This window comes from Canis lupus, chromosome 21 (assembly GCF_011100685.1).
Source record: "Canis lupus familiaris isolate Mischka breed German Shepherd chromosome 21, alternate assembly UU_Cfam_GSD_1.0, whole genome shotgun sequence".
NCBI classification, from domain to species: Eukaryota; Metazoa; Chordata; class Mammalia; order Carnivora; family Canidae; genus Canis; species Canis lupus.
In genome coordinates, this window is record NC_049242.1 from 12,783,590 (window position 1) to 12,807,558 (window position 23,969).

Below are 23,969 nucleotides of genomic sequence, written 5' to 3' on the forward strand. Positions count from 1 at the left end.
ATTCAGAACTGGTGTTGGTGCCCTGCCCAGATCCCTTTGCTGGCCAGCACACCAGGCAGTTTCCCTGAGCTGCTGGGAAGTTGGCTAATACAACACCCAGCTACCCCCTACTCTGGAGAATTGCCCTTGGCCAAGAGGGAACCACCTTGACCAGGTGGCTACGTGCACACGCACACATTCACGCAGCCTCCACAGCCCCTGGCCAAGAAATAAAGGACAGCCCTCCTAACCTTAAGACAACACTAGCCAGTGGTACAATTTGTTGCTCCAGAGCTCCCCGTGGGATCAGGCTGAAGCCAAATTCTTCCTTAGCCTCCTTTCCCTGTCTTGTGCAGTTTCTCCTTGAAAACACTCCATAAATCACTTCAACGCAACTCATCTCAGCCTCTGCTTCCAAGGAAGCTGACCTAAGACCAGAACTATCCCATGGAAAGACATATCTGTAATGATGGAAGTCACGAGAGTGAAATAGCCCTTTGGGTCTATGAGCGTGGTTTTCCCAACATGCTCAAGGGGCCAAACAGAGCAACTCTTCTCCATAGGCGGCAGGGCCCAGATTAAACAGCATCAGAGGGACCAAGGACCTGTGTGATGATATAAAATATATCCTTGAAATGGCACTATGCCTGTGTTTTCTGAGAAACGCATTTAGTTTCAAAATAGTACATCCGTGCTGGCATTAGCTCTAGTGCTCCCAGGGGCAATGAAGAATGACCCGAAACTGGAAGACTTGGGGCCTCACAATTTCTGCATCTTCTGGAGGAGCCAGGACTCTTTGGCTTGTGCCAAAGGAGAATGTTGGGGAAAGGAAAAAGCTATGCCGAAGGACAGTTTCGGAAATCTCCTAAGAACGGTTGGTTGATTTAATCGGGTGCCGGTTGCAGAAGTTCCAGTTGGTTCTCCAGAGGTGGCTGTGCCAAGTAAGAAGCTGGAAGTTTGGGGGTCTAGTCAGGCCTGGGTTTGAATTTCCCTCCAACTTACTAACTCAGTTTCCTCATCTACAGAATGAGGATCACAATATTTACTCCCTAAAGTTTTTTGGTGGGGGGTGGGGGAGTGTCACTTTAGCACCTGGTATACATTAGCCTGCGAATAAAAGGCACCTATTTTTCTGCACTAGAGTGGTAGCATCTACCCATCAGCCTTGCCTCATTCACTAATACAGGTAATCTTTTTGGCCTGATTATTTTATTCGGCTTGTTTCGAACACAGTGGGGAAAAGGATGCTATTGATTTAGGGCTCTAGTGGGGACCCCAAAGAGCTACTTTAATTTTTTTATTAATCCTCAGATTATTATGATCCTCATTTGGTGAAAACCAATGGAATGGAAGGGTCTCCCACAACGTAAGGCCATCTTGTCTGCTTGAGCAGATTGTACAGTGCTCAGATGTGCCTCACTGTGAGTAAGTGGGGCTAAAATTTAGCCTTCTTCCTTTCACCAAGCCATGAACCCCATAGGTAGTATTCACCTAGAGGTGATAACTATACTAGGTCTCACAGAAAATGAGGGCTAGAAGCAGCCCTGACATTGTGCAAGCCCTTTGTTTGGGGTTGAGGTCCCTCTTGTGGGCAGAGGGGACCATGAGGACCTCCTGAAGAGAATCATGCTCTCTAGACCCATTTTCTTCCACCTACGTGCCTGAGCCTCACAAATAAAGCCTGACAAAGACATTTTAGGCCACGGTGATTACCTGCCAGAGGACTCCTCAAAATATGGTGCCTAGCTCAGATGTCCTCATATAATATTCAAGATAGAGTCTGAAAAAGTACCAACACCATCACCTAAGGTCCTGGATGGAAAACATAATTTCCTGAGCCATACACCTGACCTTCTAGATTCTATAATGTCTAGAGATTAGAGAACAGCTGTTGAGATATTATTAATCTCTTCCTCACAGGCATGTTGACCATAAAGAATGCTTCCTTGGTCAAGGATTTCCTCCATTCATAAAGCCTACAGAAGAGTCATGGTGAAGAGCTGAAAATTCCCTTGAAAGGCTCTTCCTCTTAGAAGAAGCCCAAAGATATGAAAGCCATAGGATTCCTTTTCCTTGATAACCTCCTTCCACTCCACATCCCATTCCCCAATACATGCATAGTATTATCTTTTATAGAGATCCTCCTTCTCACTTCCTTTCTTATTTCTGGTCGGTAGTGTATAGAACATATCCCCCAGTAGGCAGAGGCAGCTTAATGATGGCTATCCTTAAAGTTCCTGTTTACTTTTTAGAATCACATCTAACATTTTTTATTGCTCTTCCTAGAGTCCTGGGTTACTCAAGACCTTCCAAGCAACCTTACTGTGTTCTTGGCGGCAATCCTAACAGGGAATGTCCATATGATGGCTTAAGTTAATGATAACTTCAATATAGTATAGGTCTTACATAATAGTAGTTAATATATAAGTACATCACTGTCATCATAAGTTTTGCCAATCAGAGAACCAAACTGAACTGTTCTATAACCAACAATTATACTATGAACTACACATCTAGAATTGTGTCAAGTTTACTTTGCCCGGTTCCTAGATAATTACTTCTGAGTGAACATTAAGGAAGAACTAAGTCATTAAGAGATAAAATCTAAGAGACATTCAACACCTATGGCAGGAGCTAGAGCTAGCAAAAAATCAAATGTGTCTCAATCTTCACGAAATTCAGTCTAGTAGAAGAATACCTATGGAAGCACTCTGTGACAGAACACTATTTCACATTGTTAAGGAGTCTTAAAAAAAAAAAAAAAGGAGTCTTGCACTGTAATTTAGATGCTGAGAAAAAAAGTAATATTTACTGACCATCACTGAATTTTCACAAAAATCCTACTGGCTTGCTTTCTGGGTCAGTTATGATGCCTCCAGGTACAAGAAATAGGAAACTCAACTAAAAGTGACTTAAACAAGAAGAAAAACATATTATCTTACTTAACCACAAATCCAGATGTAAAGATTACAGGGGTTGATTAACTGAGTCATATTAGTCAGGGTTCTTCAGGAAGACAGAACCAATAGGATACGTACACACACACACACACACACATATACCTACACACATACATACACATACCTATGTACACACGTATATTTAAAAACATTTATCATAACAAATTTGGTATAGAGGTTGACTAGTCCCAAGATCTACAGGGTTAAGCTGGCAAGCTGGGGACCTAGGAGAGCTGATGGTATACTTTCATTCTGAAGGCTGGCAGGCTCAAGACCCAGGAAGAACCAATAGTTCAGTTAGAGTCCAAAGGCAGAAACAAAACAATGCCCCAGCTTGAAAACAGGAAAGCAGGAGGAATTTCCCCATTTCAGGGAAGGCTGACCTTTTTAGTCTACTTAGGCCTTCAACTGATTGGATGAGGCCCACTCACATTAGGGAGAGCAATGTGCTTTACACAGTCTATTGATTTAAATGTTAAATGCATCCAAAAATCCTCACAGAAACAGAATAATGTTTAAACAAATACCCAGGTGCCCTGTGGCCCAATCAAGTTGACACATTAAACTTAATCATACATTCATCTTCAGCATTTGATCCATACCATTTCTGATATGAGGCATGGCAGGAACTCTTCCAGTTACCATATCCTCACATAACATCTAAAAGCTGGAATAAGAAAAGGCAGATTTTTCTGCCACCCCTTTCTGAAAGTGAGGGACAATTCTCCAAGGGATGAACCCTCTCTACCTATCCCTGACACTTCTGCATCCACTTCATTGGCTAGAATTATGTCATATACCTATTCCTAAACAAATCGCTTATGAGGGGAAGATTTGCCCCACGCCCTAAGACTAGGAAAAAGCTCGTCTTCTTATGAAGTATTTGATACCTTGATACATTGTTGTTAGGAAGGAAGAAAGGTTTGAATTGGGCACCTAGGGGTTGGGGAAGGCTACTGGCTCAATCACCAACCATGTCTTCAATAATTTCTGTTATCCCATTTTAAAGATATGAACATGAAGCCTATGAAAGAGTGAGTTGATCAGCATTACACACCTAGTAAATTGACTGAGCTACCTCGGCACCACTCTAAGAATGGTTTCTAAGGGCCCAGTTATACTGAGCAATCCATCATCTAGCTGTCTGTATATGCAGGCTGAACCCTCAGGTCTGATTAATGAGTCTGCTATTTACCAAAACAATCCTGGTTTGCTAAGGAGGTGGAAGGAAGACAGTGTGATATAGTAGGAAGATTCCTGAAGGCTGGGTTAAAGATACCTAGTTCTAATTCTATCATGGAAAAGTCATCTGCATCTATTGGGTCTCAACTTCTTTATCTGCTAAGTGGGCATCTGCAGAAGATGATCTGGGAGGTTCCTTCCAGGTCTATGGTAGTCTAATAGATGCTACTGTTTCTTTGCATGTGTCTGAAAATTGTTTTCTTAAAATATGTCCTTTGTTCTCATTTTAGAACAGAAATGAAACCTCAGGTATAGATTCTTAAAGGCAAAAGAGATAATGGAAAAAAATGAAGGTAGGAAGGCCTAAACTGCAGTCAATTTCTTGAAATTAAACAATTGAGGGATACCAAAGGAAAATCGGCTAAAAATGTAGGTATCTAGGGCAGCCCGGGTGGCTCAGCGGTTTAGTGCCACCTTCAGCCCAGGGCGTGATCCTGGAGACCCAGGATCGAGTCCCACGTCGAGCTCCCTGCATGGAGCCTGCTTCTCCCTCTGCCTGTGTCTTTGCCTCTCTCTCTCTCTCTCTCTCATAAATAAAATATTTTTTTAAATGTAGGTATCTAGAAATTTGCAGGATGTGATAAATCAGTGATCTTTAATGTCTGCCCTATTTGGGGGAACAATTTCAGTCAGCAATGCATATTGTAAGGATTCAAGAAATAGTTGTTGACTGATTAACTTTACTAAAATAAGCAGGCATGGACCTAGCTGATTATCAGAGGTTTCTTGTAGATCTAGTAACCCATAATACATTTTGCTGAATTACAACACAAGTCTGCCTGACTCCATAGCCTGAGCTCTTGACTATTAGGCATCCTACTTAGACAGCTTCACTGGCTCCACAATTTGGAATTCAGTGTTCTCAGGGATTCAGTTTCCTCACCTGTAAAATGGAGAGAATAAGAGTAGGTACTATATAGGTTTGTTCACATAACAAATATTTACTGAGTACCTGCCAGGCACCAGGGACATCTTAGTGAATCAGAGAGTTAAGACCCCATGCTTGTGGAGATCTTTTCTCATTAGGAGAGATTAACAAATTAACAAATAACTTTTCTCATTAGGAGAGATTAACAAATTAACAAATAAATAAGAGATTAACAATTAACAAATAAGCATGTGAATAACTGAGAAAGTGACACATCAGTAAGTGCCATGAAAGAAATCAAATAGGGCTAAGGAGTGACTGGAGGGAAGGATGAGACAGGAGTGCTGGAAAAGACATTTCAGAGGACATTTCAAACGACATTCATCAGGAAGGAACAGCCCTGGGAAGATGGGGGAGAATATGATGATGGCATCCTATGCGGAGAAGAGACTACAGACCCTACAGCAAGAAGTAGCTGGGCATGTTTTAGGAATAGAGGGAAGGTCAATATGGCCAGAGTGTGATGAACAAGGCAGTGGGTGTGACCAAAGGTGAGAGAAGATGGCCATATTTCACAGGACCTTGTAGGCTTGACAAATTTTCTTCCAACAACAAAGGGAGATCACTGACAAGTTGCCAGCAGTTTCAGAGAGGAGAATGATCTGTGGAAGCTGGTTTGAAAACTTCTCTGTTTGTGGTGGAGAGCAGAGATTGTCAATGAGCAGTGGTGGAGAGAAGCCTTCAGCAGACAGCTGTCCATGTGAGAGCTGATGGGGAATGGACAGTTTGTGGTGGTGGACATAGAGAGTAGAGAGAAGTAATTCAAATTTAGGATATATTCTGGAAGGCATGTGGATTAATGAGGTAACCTATGCAAAACACCCCACAAAGTACCTAACAGAAGAGGCTCAATTAAATGCTTGCTGTAGTTAATACGGCCTGGTGTAGTAGGCCCGTCACAATTCTATAAGTCAAAGAAAAATCTGCCAAATATGTAGGTCACAGAGCAGGATGGCAAACTGGTTCAAGCACTCGTTATTTATGTGCCACTTGGGCAAGTCATATTTGAGGCCTCAGTTTCCCCATTTATAAAATGAAGAGTAGATCAAATGAATTCTAAGGCAGCTTCCAGAGCTAACATCTTATGAATCTTTTTGATGGGCTATGTCATCAGGATTTACTCAGAGAAGCAGAGTCACTATGAGTGAGGCAGAATAAGGAATTTACAGCAAGGAGTAGACCTTACAAAACTGTGGAAACCAGTGAAATACTCTATGCAGCACATTGCCTCTGTGCCCAATGTTGTGCCCAAAGTCACTATAGATCAGCCAGCCCTGCAATCAAGAAGGAAAGGGAGGCACAAAGTTTGGGAACTCAAGAGCAAATTGGAACCCACAAGGACAAAGTAGATGTCAAGTCTGTCTAACCACCGCTAATCTTGATACAGGTGACCTGCAGAAGCTAGAGCCCTTAACCATGGAGCTACTCATGCACCTGGCCCAAGACTCAGAGAAGCTGAAGGAAGAGCTCATGCAGGTCCAAGGGCTGCCCCAGCCAATAAGTGAGCCAGTCAACTCAATGTCATGAACCATCACTGTGCCTGGCACTCTATTGTGACTTTCAGAGTATAAAACACCACTTGGCTTCCACCTCCCCAGTCTTGTGCCAATTTCTCTTGTGGCCAATCCCAATCTGGATCTATATAAGGAAGGGAATTCTGGCAAATGAGTCCCACTGTACAATACAGAGCTACCAAGAGTCCACTCCTTGTCAACTTGGCATTCATACACTTAAAAAAAAAAAGATTTTATTTATTTATTCATGAGGGGGGGTGGTAGGCAGAGACAGGCAGAGGGAGAAGCAGGCTCCATGCAGGGAGCTCGACGTGGGACTCGATCCTGGGTCTCCAGGATCACGCCCTGGGCTGAAGTTGGCGCTAAACCGCTAAGCCACCCGGGCTGCCCTCATACGCACTTTTAAAAATCATACTTAACTGTTAAGTAAAGACAATAGCAAAATCATGCTTTCACCTAATGTGACCCAACAATCCCTCATGCAACTGAAAACATTCTATCCTTCTCCCCTTCTTGGGATATAAGGTCCCTTTATGCAGTGATATTCATTCTTTTGCTAGCTGAGTCACCCTCTCCTTTGGACGTGAGGGCTTTGAGAGGTGATTAGGTCATGAAAGCAGAGCCTTTACGAAAAAGACCCCAGAGAGTTCCCTCATCCCTTCTGCCCTGGAAGGACACAGCAAAGAGACCCATCTAGGAACCAGGAAAGGGGCTCTTATTAACACCAAATCTGCTGATGCCTTGATCTTGGAGCTCTTAGTATCCAGAACTGTGAGAAATAAATGCCTATTTCTAAGTCAGCCAGTGTGTGGTATTGTGTTATAGTAGCCCAGATGGAATAAGATAAGCACAAAACAAGAACTGTCATGGATTTTGTGTGTCAGGAATTTGGAAAAGGCACAGCAAGGGTGTTTCTTCTCTGCCCTACAATGTCTGGGTTGAGATGACTCAAACAGCTGGGGGTAGGAAGCCCTGGGGCCAGAGAATCCAATTCCAAGATGGTTTCCTCATTCATACTTCTGGTGCTCAGCCAGGGTGGCTGAAGGAAAGGCTCATCTGGGACTACCACCTGGAAAACCTGCATGGTGGTCTCAAGGTAGCTGGACTACTTAGAAGGCTGCTCAGAGCTCCAAAGTGAATTATCCAGCAAATAAGGAAGAATCTGCATGGCCTTTTATGACACAGCTTTGGAAGTCACCTGCTGTCACTGACACTGTATATAAGCCCTCCCAAATTCAAGGGGAAGAAATACAAACTCCGCCCTTCAATGGGAGGAATATTGAAGAATCTGAGACTATGTTTTAAAGCCACCACCTGACACCTTGTCTGGTCTAGTTCATGTTTATCCACAGCAGGTGGCTAGTTCACCCTTTTTCATTATTTAGCATTATTATTATTACTGTCCACTTCTCACCTGTACCAACTGATGAGAGTGCTGCCTGTGAGAATATTATTACAGGTGCTTTCCTCTCCAGGCTTCCCTGGGTCTCTTGGAAAGTCACACTCATATTTCACTACACTCATATTTCAATTTTTCTACAAACTTACTACTTAGGAAAAAAAAAAAACTTACTACTTAGAGGTGATCTCCTGACTTACAACTCTTAGGCTGGATATTCCTGCATATACGGCATACGTGGTTTCTAATGTCTCCATGTGACAATATCAAGATCAGCGGTCAACTAGCCAATGAACAGTATAAGGAAAGATCTCGGGCTGATCCACAAAGTTTAGAAACAGGCTTCTGAATAAAAAATTCTAGCTAAGACATTTTCCTACCTTAAAATATTTAAGAAACTGCAGAGTAAAACAGAAAAGGAAGACAAGTGATTGGCAAAACTTCTGAGTTCTAAAGAAAACTAAAAGCTGTCTTGGAGCATGGTCTGTGGAGTAGACTTGACCATCATTCTGGGACCAGCTGGGTTGGATTCTGATGGCCTCCTATATCCAGAATATAACGAAGGCTCTCTTTTTCCCAAGAATTACAGCACTTATAACCTGCACCATTCATTTATTTATTCAACAAGCATCTATTGTGTGCCGTGTATGGACCAGATAGTGGTCTCCTTTGCTGCGCAGGAACACATTAGTGAAGAAGACATAGCCTCTGACCTCAAAGGACTATGAAAGGGATCAACACCCCACCAAACCAAAACCAATACCAAAACAAAAACCCAAACTTATACTCAGTAAGGGAGCCGGAGAAAAAGCACTCACCTATAAATTAAGTTTGACTCTGGGTCTCATGTCTTCATCTCTTCCAACATGACTGGAAGCTCATTGGAGGCAGGAACCATCTTTTATATGACTCCGTACCTCTCCGTACACAGCTCGGTGATATGTCCACAATAACCTATCATGAAACACTTGCTACTGGTTTCACTGACAAATATTGAAATGAAATGAGGTTGTAGATGTACAAAGCGCACTGGCAGTATTTTTTGCCTCCTGCCCAGGTTCCTGGTTGCCCACCTGTATATTAAACCATCACCGCCAACAAATAAGAATGTCTTATGTACCATCTTGTGCTTGGTAAGAGGAACAACACGGCTTTGATTCCTTAACAGGCAAGAGCTCTCTGGTGACTTGATTCCTCGCTGGCTAGTGGTGCAAGTGATAAGAAGGGGGTTTGGCTCTGCCACTTAATCTCTTGGGGCCTGTGATTCCTCAGCTTCTGAGCAAGATTAGTGCTCCTTTCTGCTTTACTCAGTGCACATGTTTTTGTTTCATAACTCGTTTGGGTAGGGAGGGAGATGTAGCTCCCAGATGATCCATAAACTGATGGGATGTGACCTGGCTTCTGCTCATGCTTCTCTTGTTCCCCGATAAATTCCCAGTCCTTATGAGGTTTTGGTCCTAGTGAACTTTTCCCTCAAAAACCAAACAGGATAATAATGAACCATTTTCTTGCATTTTCTATCAAGACCGTTCTTTGTGAGTTCTAAATGTTCTGTCCATATTCAAAGAAGCTGGTTTCTTCATGAGTGGTTGGAATAAGACTTCTCTTGGAAGCTACTGAATATGGATTAGTTGGATTGTTTCGCAGGAAATAAAAAGCAGGCTCTGGGGTGACTACTTCAGCACTTAATTGGGTTAGCAAAGAACTGCAAATGAGAGGTTTTCCTTAGGAGGGAAAGGATGTTTATGCCCCCCCCCAACCACCCCCAGGTGGTGGATTTTAACCTAAACCCTAGTCTTCAAATGCAGCCTTTAATTTAGAAACCATTACAAGAATCTATTAGAGCAGAAAATGTCAGGTTGAAAAATTAACACATCACAAGAGTTAATTAGAACCCAGCCTCTCATTAGATGCAAATAGAGAGCCCTCCAAGTGCCCGGCAGCCGGCTGAAGTCACATTTGTTGCAGCTCCAAAGTGGCTGCCTCCTTACTACTCAGAGAGGGGGCAGAGGAAGCTACCCGGGCTCTCAGGCCTGCCCTTTAGGTTAAAGGAAGGTTCTCTCCACATGTCTACAGCTTGGACTCCTCTCCTAAATGCTCTGCATATCACGGGGGGGGAACCCTCTGCCTGCAACTCCCTCAGGGAAGTGTTTTCTGCAACAAAGACAAACATGCCATGCCTGTCACCGGGAGCAGACTGGCGACTGTGTAAACCGCTCTGGGAGAGGGGAGGCTGAGGGGCTCCGGGCCATTCAGACTCAGCTCTAAGTCGTGGTCTTTGTTTTCTTTCCACATTCAGACTGAAATGTGATTCCCCTGGCTTTCTTTTTTGGAAAATACCTGCGATGAGTTCCATGCCTGGAAAGAAAAGCTGTTGACAGGAAAAGCTTCTGCCGGGGAAGGGGCTTCTTCCAGCTTTCTCAAAGGAGACAGTGCTTCGTCGAGCAAGCTGGGGCACGGATGCTAGGGCTAGGAATAAGAAGTTCAGATCGCAAAAGGGTCATCTTTAACTAGGGATTAGGCAAGTGTCAAGCGGTTTCCTCCATGAGAGCCCTACCATGCACATAAAATTTTGGGCCAGGTAGGCACGTGTCCGAGTCCCCTGCTACTTACTGTGTGATCTTGAGCAGATCGCTTAACCTCTCAGGACGTTAGTTTTCTCAAGCTGCTGTATGGAATACATGAGATGATAAGCATGTAACGCAGTGTCCGGCTCAGGGTAGGGGTTCTATAGGAGTTATTTGTTGGTCTGATAATAATATTGCTTCCCCCAACACTGATGCTGTTCCCTTTGCATGCCAGGCCCTGTGCTGTGCCTTGACCTCATGGAGTTCATCGTTTGATAAACCATGCACACATACCTTCAGCACACAGCAAGCTCCCCTCCCCTTCCTGCAAATGCTGCAGAGGTGCCCATTGCACACTAACTCTGCTTTGTTGAGTAGCTCAGAACCCTGCAGGTCACCTGCCTCTGAACAGCCCTGTAAGCTCAGCTACCTCCACCGCCAATTTACCCACAATTCTCTCTGTGTGTACTTACCGCATTGAGTTACAGCTGTCTGTTCCTTTTCAGTTTCCTCCAGTGAGTTCCTAGAGGGTGGGGATCATCTATTCATTGGATTCATTCATCTCATCACTTATTCATCTCTGTGATCCCATGGTCTCCTGCATTACTCAGCACAGTCAAACGCAAGAGTCACCTCTACTGCTGACTATGTAGATTTCCAGCTGGGAACATTTCTGGGGAAATGACCCTGCCTCCCATCTTCGAACAGCCTCCTTGGGCCCTGGTTTGGTTGGTCTTCCATTTTGTAACTATTGCTTTGGTCCTAGCCTCGATTTCTTCACCTCTTTAAGGGGTTCTAGGTACAGAACCAAAAAGAAAAAAAAAAAAAAAGTTGATTCCATTCTTGCCCTCAGCCAAGTCTAGTTGCCAGTATATGAAAACCAAACTACAAGGCAAAATATGAGGACCAGAGGAGTGGAACAGATATCCTTCCAACCTGTATCCAGCCTCTGCCATCTGCCAGACTTGGCTGAAATAGAGAATACAAACATACATAAAAACCTGGTCCCTGACCCCAAGCCCCAGGAAAACCCTGGCAAGTGTTGGCCAAAAAGATCTCAGGAAGAGAGTAGAAAGCTCTTTAACCAGATCTTCAGACCTGGGCTGCAGAAGATGTCTTTGGGACCCAGCTGGAAAGCAGGAGGTCTTCTCACCAAAAGACACAAATTATTTGGCACTTACTTTATATGTGCCAGACACCGTGCTAAGTGGTTTACTGGCATGATCTCATTTAACTCTTAGAACAACTAACTGTGTGGGGGTGGACAGGGATTTCCTTATTTTACAGATGGCTCATGTGAAGCTCAGAGAGGCGCGGGAGCTTTACCACAGTCAAGCAATAAGTGGTTCAGAAATCCACCTGCTGAGGGTTTCACTGGTCAGACTGGAGAGGGCGAGGGTGGACTAGCACAAACCTCCATCCGAGGAGCGGGCAGTGGGGCGGGGGCGGGGGCGGGCGGGAAGGAGACGGGGAAAATTGGATCAAAACAGCGGTCGCCGGGTCCCCAGACCTCCAGGACCCTCCGCAGCAGCAGAGGGGGTTAGGGATGCAGGCTGCAGGGGAGGGGGCCCGGGAGAGGAGGCGGGGAAGGCACCCTCGGCGCTCGCGCCCCCGTCGCCTCCCGTGCACAGGTCAGGCCTCCCCCCCCCCCGCCCTCTCACCCTCCCAACCTTATTTAGAAACCGTGTCCCCGAGACAGGAAGGGCGGCGGGCCGAGAAGCACGGAGCGTCCCGGTCTCATTTCCTTTCGAATCCCCCTGTGGAATTTCATTTCATACGGCGAGGAAATCGGAGCGCGAGCCCGTCGGCTGGTCGGCTGCTCGGGGCGCCTCCCCCTCGCGGCGGGAGCCGGGCGGCTCGGGGCGCAGGTCGGGCCGGGCCTGGGGGCGGGGGCGGGCGGCTCCGACCCGAGCGAGCTTGCGGGCCAGCAGCCGCGGGGGGCGCCGTCCCGGGCTCGGGGCTCGGGGCTCGGGGCTCGGGGCTCGGCGGCGCACGCACCGCCTCGGACCCTCCCGTCTCTTTACGGACGAGGAAACCGACGCCGAGAGGCCGAGCAGCGCTCAGGGCCACACAGCCAGGATTTAAAGCCACAGCCTGGCGCACCTCGACCCCGGGTCCTTTGTGTGCCTTTCTCGGCCTGCCAGGTGCGGAGCCGCGGGCCGAGGTGACAGCCGAAGAGGGGAAGGAAGGGGAGCCGACGGCTCCGGGCGCGCTTCTCACCTGGGGGCACTGGCCCGGCGCGAGCGGCGCGGCTGCACCCCCGCCCGGCCCCCGAGCGCCGCGCCCGGGGGAGGAAAGTGGGAGCCGCGCAGCCGGGCGGGGCGCTCCGGGCGGGCGGGGGGCGGGGCGGGCGGGGGCGGGGGCGGGGCCTGGCCCTCCCGGCGGCGGAGCGGCCCGCCCCCCGCCGCCCGCGGCGCCCGGCCATTGGCGGGCTGCGCCGTCCGTCCCGCCCCGCCGCCGCCCGGCGGACCTCCAGCGCCGCCCAGGGCTCGGGCGGCGAGAGCGGCGCGGCGCTGGGTGCTGGCGGGATCCGCCGGGACGCGGAGCGGACGCGGCCGGCGCCGGCTTGGGGGCTCGCCGCCTGCAGCATGACCCGCGCGGTCTGCGCTTCGGCCCCGGCCGCCGGCGTCTGATACCCCGCACGGTGGCGCGCAGCTGCCGGAGACCCGGCCGCTGCCCCTTCTTCGCCCTTGGCGCCTTATCACACTCCCTTCCCGGGAGCCGGGAGCCGGGAGCCGGGAGCAGCGCGGGCAGCCGGCGCCCCCGTGCAAACTGGGGGTGTCCGCCGGACCGGCCCCCGCCACCGCCGCCGCCGCCCCCCGGCTCTGGCCATGGCCCGGCGGGGCGCAGCGCCGAGCGTCCCGGGGGCGCCCGGGGGCGTCGATCTCAGCCTGCGGCGGCTGCGGCTGCTGCTGCTGCTGCTGCTGCTGCTGCTCCTCGAGCCAGCGCGGGGCTTCGGGGACGAGGAGGAGCGGCGCTGCGACCCCATCCGCATCTCCATGTGCCAGAACCTGGGCTACAACGTGACCAAGATGCCCAACCTGGTGGGGCACGAGCTGCAGACAGACGCCGAGCTGCAGCTGACAACTTTCACGCCGCTCATCCAGTACGGCTGCTCCAGCCAGCTGCAGGTGGGCGCCCTCACCCCCACCCCCACCCCCACCCCGGGCGGGAGGGGACCCCTTGGGCAGGGACGCCCCAAACTAACTCCGTGGAGCCCTTGCCAAGGCAAGCCCCCTGCCCTGCCCCCTCGCTAGGCTGAGGGGTAAAAACTACCCTGGAAAAGTGATTTCCAACCCCACCCCCACTTTTCTGTCCCTTCTCAGGGACTGGAAGCCAAAACGTTGTGTAAGTCATCTGGCCTGAGAAAGAACCCACTCTTACACCCCGCCCTTCCGTTTTTCTCCCCTGCTCACCCGTGTCTGGCCAAGCCCCTAACCCCAGTGGAGCCGAGGGTTATCTTTGCCAAGGATTCTGGCCGCCGCTGCTCGGTGGGCGAGTCCCCAGCAGGGCAGCCAGCTGCAACTAAGACTTGGAAGGAGAGATAAGGAGACGGGGACGTCTCCTCCCTCGCCGACCTCCTTTCTCCCCCCATATTTGCGGGGAGGGGGTTATTAAGTGAAACTCCACTGCCTCGTTTTCTGCGGAGCGGCCCCTCCTCGCGTCCTCCCACATGACTTTAGGGGTCACGCAGGAAGGCATGGTTGGGTGGCCTGAGATCGTTCTGATCCTCAGGGTTGAGGGCAGGTTTAGGATTTGGCGGGGAGAAAACACAGCTTGGGGAAAACGTGATAGTGTGGTCTAGCTCCAGGAAGGTAATTTGTGTATTGGGAGATTTTTTTTTTCCAGCCATTAAAAATTGTAACGCTTATGTAATAATAGAGAAAATGCTCAGCCCACAGTAAGTGAAGAAATAATTAGCATATACAGGGTGATTATAGTCTCACAAAATCAACAACCGATTCATTTTAAGAAAGAAAAGGAACTGAAAGAGATATAAAAAAGAAAAGTTAGCACTAGTTGTGTTTTGGTTGGTAAGGCTATGGTGATTTTTAGAAATTTAGACAAGAGAGAACTTGGGGAGAAAATAGAGGGTGGTTATCCAGGCTAAAAGCTTCAGAAATCCGTGGTTCTGGTAGTAACTTCTGAGAGATAAGAAACAGGCAGGCAGCTTACTTCCTAGGTCCATGTTTTTTACATAGGTCGTTTTAAAAGTTGGACTGTGGCTTCAGAAAGATGGTTGGGATTAGACCTGTTGCTGCTGAAATGTCCCGTTGGAGTTTTCAGAACTTTAGAACTAGGTTATAAAAGCTTAAGAAATGATCCTCTAGCTCTCAGTTTGGAAACAGCACATATCCTGACATCAGTGGCAATTTTGTTGGAGAAACAGCTTTTGCAGGGATATATATTTTTAATTACATGTATCCTGGGGAAGCAGCCAAGCTGTTTTGAAGGACAGGACTGGATCCCTTTACATGCTGGAAAATAGTTACTTGTAACTCTAGACTTCATAGACAACATCTGTAAGGAGCCAAGCCGACTGTTTATCAATGCTGGAGGAATTGAGGACAGCAACTGGACTCTCCCCTGCTGGTACTGCAGTTCCAGGGACTTCACATTTATATTTTCCTATTGTGCTTCATTATTATTTATTGAGGAAACCTGGCCAAACAAACCCCTGGTGACCAGAGACCTCAACCTGCATCCTATCCTTGGGTCTAACAGTGCCTCGATTAGGACATTTTTTGTTTCGGTATGGTACTGATTAAAAAAAATAATAATAATGTTAGGGGATAAAGTAGAGAAAGGAGAGAATATTAACAGGAGAAGTGCCAGATCTACATCTACTTATTACATTTATTTTTATAGCGATAAAGAAATGAGGACAAAAATAAATCACCCCATCACTCAAATGACTCAGTCATTCGATTAGTCTGTTCAGCTCTTTCAAGTCAGGAGACTCAAAGTGGAGTCTTAAGGTTTATTTTCTTAAGCATTATGCAAAAAGGGATTATGTAATCTTTCGGGTCCTTTTCATATATTTATTTATTTATTTATGTTCTCCTGGAAGGGATTGCTAGAACCCAAAGAAGAAAAGTGTGCAAGCAATGGCTTTTTTAGGGCACCCTAGTCTGGGGTCAGAGTAGACAGTCAGAGCCCCCATAACTGGTTTAGAAGTCCGTATGTACTTTGCCTGGAAGCATTCAACCCCGCTTCGTGCAAGCATTTGGTCAGACTTCCAAGTCATTGTTTTCTTTGTTCATTTCATTACTTTTCCAGTTCTTCCTTTGTTCAGTCTATGTGCCAATGTGCACAGAGAAGATCAACATCCCCATAGGCCCGTGCGGCGGCATGTGTCTTTCAGTCAAGAGGCGCTGTGAACCTGTCCTGAAGGAATTTGGATTTGCCTGGCCAGAGAGCCTGAACTGCAGCAAATTCCCACCCCAGAATGACCACAACCACATGTGCATGGAAGGGCCAGGTGATGAGGAGGTGCCGTTACCTCACAAAACCCCCATCCAGCCCGGGGAAGAGTGCCATTCGGTAGGCACCAACTCGGATCAGTACATCTGGGTGAAAAGGAGCCTGAACTGTGTTCTCAAGTGTGGCTATGATGCTGGCTTATACAGTCGCTCGGCCAAGGAGTTCACGGACATCTGGATGGCCGTGTGGGCCAGCCTGTGCTTCATCTCCACCGCCTTCACAGTGCTCACCTTCCTCATCGATTCCTCCAGGTTTTCCTACCCTGAGCGCCCCATCATATTTCTCAGTATGTGCTATAATATTTATAGCATTGCTTATATTGTCAGGCTGACCGTAGGCCGGGAAAGGATATCCTGCGATTTTGAAGAGGCAGCAGAACCTGTTCTCATCCAAGAAGGACTTAAGAACACAGGATGTGCAATCATTTTCTTGCTGATGTACTTTTTTGGAATGGCCAGTTCCATCTGGTGGGTTATTCTGACACTCACTTGGTTTTTGGCAGCGGGACTCAAATGGGGTCATGAGGCCATTGAAATGCACAGCTCTTATTTCCACATCGCCGCCTGGGCCATCCCCGCAGTGAAAACCATTGTCATCTTGATTATGAGACTGGTGGACGCGGATGAACTGACTGGCCTGTGCTACGTCGGGAACCAAAACCTCGATGCCCTCACAGGCTTTGTGGTGGCCCCCCTCTTCACTTACCTGGTGATCGGAACTTTGTTCATCGCTGCGGGTTTAGTGGCCTTGTTCAAAATTCGGTCCAATCTGCAAAAGGATGGGACAAAGACCGACAAGTTGGAAAGGCTGATGGTCAAGATCGGGGTCTTCTCAGTCCTGTACACGGTGCCTGCCACCTGTGTGATTGCCTGTTACTTCTATGAAATCTCCAACTGGGCGCTCTTCCGCTATTCTGCAGACGACTCCAACATGGCCGTTGAGATGTTGAAGATTTTTATGTCTTTGCTGGTGGGCATCACCTCAGGCATGTGGATTTGGTCTGCCAAAACTCTGCACACATGGCAGAAGTGTTCTAACAGATTGGTGAATTCTGGGAAGGTAAAGAGAGAAAAGCGAGGGAACGGTTGGGTGAAGCCTGGGAAAGGCAACGAAACTGTGGTATAAGGCTACCTGGCCTCCATGCTTTCCAAGTTTTGAGGGGCGGGGCGGGGGGGGAAATGCTAGCATTTGGGGGCAAGTGCGACTAGAAGTTTCATGCAGTGAATCTCATTTCGAGCAAACTGGCAACACTTAAGTGACCCCTCTAAGCCACCGCCACCTGACCCCCACTGCCTGGCATCATAAAAGTCATGATTTTGCTGCAGACTTTGGAATGATCCAAAATGGAAAAGCCAGTTAGAGGCTTTCAAAGCTGTGAAAAATCAAAACATTGATCACTTTAGCAGGTCGCAGCTTGGAGCATGGAGGTCCTGCCTAGATTCCAGGAGGGGCCGGGGCAATGCTGCTTTTCTCTGCAGAGTGAGATCTGAGCTGTGAGGAGGTTAACTCGCAGGGAGAAAGATTCACTTTTTTAACCCTTAAAATCTTACATACTAACTGGGTCTCTCAGATAGCCAAGCAATCTATAAACACTGGAGACACTGGGTTCAGACAAGTGTTACAAGAGTTTTATAGTTTGGCTGATCTAACGTAAACATTTTCTCTGGTGCGCTGTCTGCTGTTTAGAACTTTGTGGATTGCTCTCCCAAGAGGTGGTGTCAGAATCTTCCAGTGCCTTTGTCATAAAACAGGATTGTTTGAAAAAACAGAAGTACTGTACAAACACACATAAGGTATTCAGTGGATTTTCCTCCTCTCTCTTCCTCTTAAATTTCATCATCCCTGTTCTAGGCTGCTGCTGTTTTGTTCATTTTACATTAATGACTCAAAATAGGTATTTTTATAGGATTTTTTTTTTTTTTTCACTGCAGCATGCCTAATGAGGAGGAAAGTCAGGGTGATTCACTTTCTGACAATCATTTAATTCAGAGGAAAATAAGATTTACCAAGTCGACTTAACTTACCGACCCCGGAGACCTATTGCATTGAGCAATGGGGACTTAATATATTTTACTTTGTGTGATTGCATCTATGCAGACGCCAGTCTGGAAGAGCTAAAATGTTAAGTTTCTTGGCAACTTTGCATTCGCACAGATTAGCTGTGTAATTTGTGTGTGTCAATTACAATTAAAAGCACATTCTTGGACCATGACATAATAGTATACTCAACTGACTTTAAAACTATGGTCAGCTTGCATTCTCGGAATGATAGTGCCTTTCTTTCCTTTAGCATAAGAATGTTATCAGAGTCTAGTCTACTACCACAATGAAGACTTTTTTTTTTCTGTTTTGTAGCAAGAACTAAGGACAGCTAATCCAACTACTTGGTGCATAATTGTTTCCTAGTAATTGGCAAAGGCTCCTTATAAGATTTCATTGGAGGCAGTGTGGCCTGGAGTATTTATATGGTGCTTAATGAATCTCCAGAATGCCAGCCAGGAGCTTGATTGGTTAGTAGGGAATAAAGTGTAGACCATATGAAATGAACTGCTAACTCTTAACACAGGTCTTAATTGCCTTTTGCAGGGGTATCCAGAGCTTTTAAATTTTATGCTTTATGTTCCTCACAATGGGGTACCCCCTAGCAGCCTCTCAAAAGTTGCAATTCTTTGAAAATTGTAACTGGACTCTCTCTTAACCTGCCGTAGGCCTCCTAATCACCAGATCTCTGGGACAAATTGTTGACGGTGTCACAGGTTGCTCTCCTTGTAACAGCATACCTACCTTTGCTTCAGCAACTACTTTGCAATGACTCACTCATTTATTTATTTGTGCCCCACCCCACCCCACTCCTTTTAAACACAGGTAGGAAAACTCTTATCACATCTCTTTGTGGAAAAACATTTCCAGGGACTCAGATTCCTGAATTGGTGGTCAGATTCTGGAAATGCACGTGTCCTTGTCTGTCTTTTTGAGCTTTATGGCCATGGTTTGACATTTGCCTTTCTTCTTTGTTTTGGGGGGCTCTTGAGCTGTCTGAGGTGAAGATGCACATAAGGTCTGTTGTGTATTTTGGAAGGGGAAGTCCGGGGGCTCTGAGGACAGATGCTAAATGGACGCAGGGTCGGGGGGAGGCCTTGGTGTGTGTGCCGAGCCCAAGTACCTTGGCTGGACTCTGGATCAGGGTTCTAGGAGCATGAGAAATGATCCCGAGAAGGACCAGTTGAACTCCATCTGAGACTGCGTTGCCTATGAAATATAAAATGTGAATTCCCTGTGCTGCTTGCAGACAGTTCCCATAGCTGGCCAGGGCCCTGGAGCATGCACCCAGGGGCAGAGCCTGCCCTTACTCACGCTCCACCCCAGTGTCTTGGGAGTTGGGCTGAGACTGCGGCCCAGGAAAGGGAAGAAGGACGGTGCAGTGGGGCACTGGCCTAGCTGTTAGATTGTTGGGCTGTGTAAGGCAATTGTGTTTGTAATGTTTCAGCAGTTGTGTGACCAAGGCAGCACCTAGCAGAGGGCCAGGCACAGAGTAGGGGCCCAATATTTGTGAATAATGAAATAATAATAAGAGTACCTGGATGAACCTATACACCCGAGTTCTGGAGCTAGTGCCTTGACAACTTCCTGGGTTCTAATGTGTCTCTTCTACAAATCTCTTGCCTTCTCAGGGGAAAAGTGGCCATCGATGCAGACTGGATTAGTAGCCCTAGCGATGTCACAGGGCTGTGTGGGCCTTTCCTTTCATATTCCAGACAATGGGGAGTGTTTATGGTTTCAGGAAAGGAGCTTTGTGGCTGAGGTCAGTTACCAGTTACCTGAATAAGAGTCCATCGCCTCTTAAGTTGGTGTTTGTTTAAAAAACCCACAAAACTCAATTATTAGCCCATTTATCAAGTGACCATTCTGGGTAAAGCCCTGTCTTGGGCACCTTAGGGGTGTCAAGGAGTACCAAGCTCTGTCCTTCTCACTGACCTGGACTGAGATGCTCCTGCTGAATTTTGCTGTTGGTTTTTGGGAAGGAGCAGGGGGCCTCTGAATGGTCATCTGTTTCACTTGTCTCCATCCCAGAAACTGCCTCTTGGGTCCTTCTACCTTTAATGTCTCCCTCATATGCCCTGCAGAGATACCCTGCAAGTCGATTACAAGGGTTTTGACAGAATGCCTCAGCCCTGTTTCGTGACTATCTCTGTGGCAATCCCTAGGGAAAACTGTGGAACACTGGCTAAAGGGACGTGAGCTCCCACACCTAACATGGTGGGAGGTGGGGGGCGGGGGGAAGAGCAGGCAGTTTAGGGCTTGGGGTGTTCCATGTGACATAAACAGGTGAATCTGAGGACACCTTGCTAGGGAAAAGGTTGAACTCTAGAATAAGTAGGGATGAGTGTAGCTTCCTATAAAATGCTTGGCCTCCCGAGATTCTATTCGACAGGGCGCAAGGGCACCTCTGTCCACCCTCCCCTCCAGCAGACCCCTCTTTATCTTCCTTCATAAAGGCCACATTTCAGGGCCAAGGAACATGGGGTAGGTTGGAACTGGCCAGAACCATCTGGTTGAGCTACTTGGTTGATTCATATCCTCTTTCCTCCCGCTTCCTGATCTCTGATATGGCTTCTGAGCTGGCAGCTTGCTCAGGGTCCTGAAACCAGAGAAGGGGTGACACTGTTTATTTCCCTGAGATGCTCTCTGACTTTCCCCAGTCACTCTCTCACCTGCAGAATCAGATCAAACCCAGAATCAGGGAATATTCTGTGTTTAGGTTCTGAATTGTGACTACCAGCACCCTGAGCTTATCTTCTCTGTCCCCCCACCCCTACCCCCAACCTTACCCCCAGCCTCCTGGTCACTGAATTCAGGCTTTACTGTGTTAGCAACCAAGCTGGGATCTGAGGACATAGAGGAGCTCGACAGCCTCAGCCCTGGGGGGCAGAGTCAATTCCTAGGGACGTCACCCCACTGGTGCAGTCTGCCTTCTGGTGAGGTGGCCACAGCTCAGTTAGGAGAGCCACAGAGCACAGACTTTGGAAGGAGCCCCCAGGATCAAGCTACATCCTGCATTTCACTCTGTAATGGGAGAGATTGGAGTGAGTTGCCTTTCCAGCCAATTATGTCGAGGCACTGGACTCTAACGGTTCCTCGTGTTCTTTTATCTATCTGGGTTCAGAGTCCTTGTCTGGGTTTTTATGATGTCTGGCACAGGACCCAGGTTATCATTTTTCCTCTGAGCCCAGGTCATAGATCTTGGAAACTCCTAGAAGAGCATTTTGCTCCTACTGAGGATCAGATACCAGAGCCTTAAATAATGGATTTTGTTTTACCGGGTCCTGGTCAGAGCTCTCTGCGCTTGCCTCTCACCATGCGCATGTGTGGTAGTGGCACGCTGGCGGTCACCAAGCGGGAAGTGAACCCTGACCCTCCCCAACAGGCCTCTTCCCCTTGCTCAGCCCATTTGCCCTGTAGCAGCCTGTTCCTGTTTCTGATTTACCTTATTTCCCTTCTTCTTCTCTGCACCAGCAAATTCCCAGTATTTGCCCAGGCAGTTCACAGAGGGCCTGTCTGGGGTCCTCTGTGAGCTTTGTCCTCCAGGCTGACATGGCTCCTTGGTCTCCTGCAATATTCAGTGTATGACCACTGTCATCCCAGAAGGCTTCTGAGAAGAGGGGCAGGAGCAGCTCTGTTCCCCAAAGACTGGTCCATCTTCTCCCCCAGAACATGCTCTTCTCTGTTTCCTGCTCATGGGCTTGGGCCCCAGCTCAGTTGTGTACTTCTGGAGGGGAGGCTGCTCTCTAGCTCTCTCCCAGCGGGGCATCTAGGTGGTTCTGAATTTCTTCCTACCTCACAGGGTTGTTGTGAGACTTCGAAGGTCTGAGGATGAGAGGCCCCTCGTGCTCTTTGTAGGAAAAGTGGAATAAACATCCAGCATCATTTGTAACAAGAAGAATGAGACGCAGCCTGTGTGGGCAGCAGGTAGGCTGGTGCTCTGGGGCCTGTCCTTGGATCCCCGTGCCATCCTGCAGTTCCAGCCACTTTGAGGCCCACCTTGGGGGCTTTCAGATGTTCGACATAGAGGTACCAGGCCAACCCCTGCTACACATGCCCTAATGAATTGCTGACCATCAAAGGAAATGGACCCTGCTTTTAAGGATGTACAAACGTATGTCTGCATTGATGTCTGTACTGTAAATTTCTAATTTATCACTGTACAAAAAAATAAACTTTGCTATTTAATTTTTGTATTAAAGGAAAATAAAGTTTTGTTTATTAACTGGTCTGAGGTTTTGGCATATTCCTGGAGGGGCATGGTAGCTCCCAGGAAGCACGCATTCCCAGAAGTGAGAAATAGAGAATCTGGTTTGTGGGGCAGATTGAGAGCCTCTTTCTGAGGGCCTCTTTGTTTCTTTTTTGCTGGTGCCATTTTTCCCCTCTGGGATTTTCTCCTGGGTCACCAAACCCCCGAGGTCCAAGGTCAACAGAATTTATCACTACTGTGGTCATCAGTATCTCTCAAATGGTCACATGATGCTTTGGAGGTAACCGTAGTTCCCAAGCTGTCGACCCGTGACTCCTCTTTTTGGCATTTCCTATATGTGTGGCCGTTTTTTAATATACTTTCCAAGCACCTTTGACTCAATCTGGTGGCCTGAAAAAGTTTTTCCTATCACTGCTAGAGCTTCAGGAGTCTTTAAAAGGGGTAAGGGGGCCATTTTTTTTTGTTGTTGTTGTTGTTTTTTTACATTTTCATTAAAACAAATTTTTTTTTTCTGGCTATACAATGGTCGTTTTTGTGTAATAGATATGGGAGCATGTCATTTCAGTCAACCAAGATAATGACTTCTTTAGTTAATTTTATAAATTGGGTGGTCTATGTCTCCATATCCAGAAAAGTCATCAGACAAAGCGAATTCAAAGCCATTATCAGGACATTGTCATGGGAGCAAATAATAAGGACCACACAGGGGGAAGAGGAACCACTGCCATTGGAGATGCCCGCTGATGTCACAGACATCAGCCCTCTTGAGGGTTTGCCTTTAAATTACCTTCCGTACCCTCGTTTCACCTGAATACCACCCTGTTGGGTATAAGTAAAAAGCCCAGGGAAGAAGGATCTGTAATACTATTCTTCACTGCAGATTGCTATTGTACTTTTATCTCACACCATAAATGAAGGGAGGTATGTAATTTAAATTCTCTTCCCTGTAAGACAGGCTGTATTCCTCATTTCGTGACCTACTCATTAAGTAGTTATGAAGTTAAAGAAAAGTCAACACAATCTGGAATGAATTCATAATTGTACTTGTAAAAACACTTTCTATATAGAAAATACTTTCATATTTACGTGATTGCATCTTATTCTCATGGCGTCTCTCAAGTAAGCAGGGCAGACATTGTCTTCCTTAAGGAAGAACTGAAACTTCGGGCTAGCGACTTGCCCAGGGAGGTAGCAGGTTGGACAGCCTGGTCTTCTCATGCCTGGCCCATGGATTTTTCTTGTTTTACACACATTGGTGAGTCGAACTCTGTTCACCCAAAAGACATGTTGAAGTCCAACCCCTCTTGTACCTGTGAGTGTGAACTCATTTGGAAATAAGGTCTTTGCAGACATAATCCAGTTAAAATGAGCTCATGCTACATTCGGGTGGGCTCTCCTTTGATGACTGGTGGCCTTATAATAAGAGGGCAATTTGGACAGAGACACTGAAAGGAGAGATGACCTTGTGAAGGCAGAGGCAGAGGTGAGGGTGATGCAGCTGCTGGCTAGGCCGGAAACCCCAAGGATTGTCAGCACCTGCCAAAAGCTAGGAGAGAAGCAAGAAAGATTCTCCCCTGAGCCTCCAACAGCAGCCGGCCCTGCTGACACCTTGACTGCGGGCCCGTAGCCTCGGAAACTACACGAGG

At 47.4% G+C, this 23,969-nt stretch overlaps 2 protein-coding genes across 2 annotated transcripts in view; one reads left to right on the forward strand and one right to left on the reverse strand.

Annotated features, from left to right (window-relative positions):
* TMEM135 (transmembrane protein 135) overlaps positions 1–10,491 on the reverse strand; it is a 286,961-nt gene extending 276,470 nt beyond the window's left edge. Inside the window, exons 1-2 of the mRNA XM_038568356.1 lie at positions 10,363–10,491; positions 8,841–9,727 (exon numbers count right to left, since the gene is read on the reverse strand). The gene's annotated coding sequence lies outside the window, so the exon portion shown is untranslated. The remainder of the gene's footprint in view (positions 1–8,840; positions 9,728–10,362) is intronic.
* Positions 10,492–13,417: 2,926 nt separating this feature from the next.
* FZD4 (frizzled class receptor 4) lies at positions 13,418–22,338 on the forward strand. The gene is made up of 2 exons (XM_038568359.1): positions 13,418–13,720; positions 15,870–22,338. Exons 1-2 carry the CDS (start codon positions 13,421–13,423, stop codon positions 17,196–17,198), a joined length of 1,629 nt encoding a protein of 542 aa, XP_038424287.1. The 5' UTR covers positions 13,418–13,420; the 3' UTR covers positions 17,199–22,338.
* Positions 22,339–23,969: the final 1,631 nt, after the last annotated feature.

What these genes read in the sequence shown, in the direction of transcription:
- FZD4 (XM_038568359.1), top strand. Translation starts at nt 13,421, where the DNA reads ATGGCCCGGCGGGGCGCAGCGCCGAGCGTCCCGGGGGCGCCCGGGGGC. An exon ending in GCTGCTCCAGCCAGCTGCAG is followed by an intron (nt 13,721 to 15,869) that starts GTGGGCGCCCTC and finishes TTACTTTTCCAG; the next exon opens with TTCTTCCTTTGTTCAGTCTA.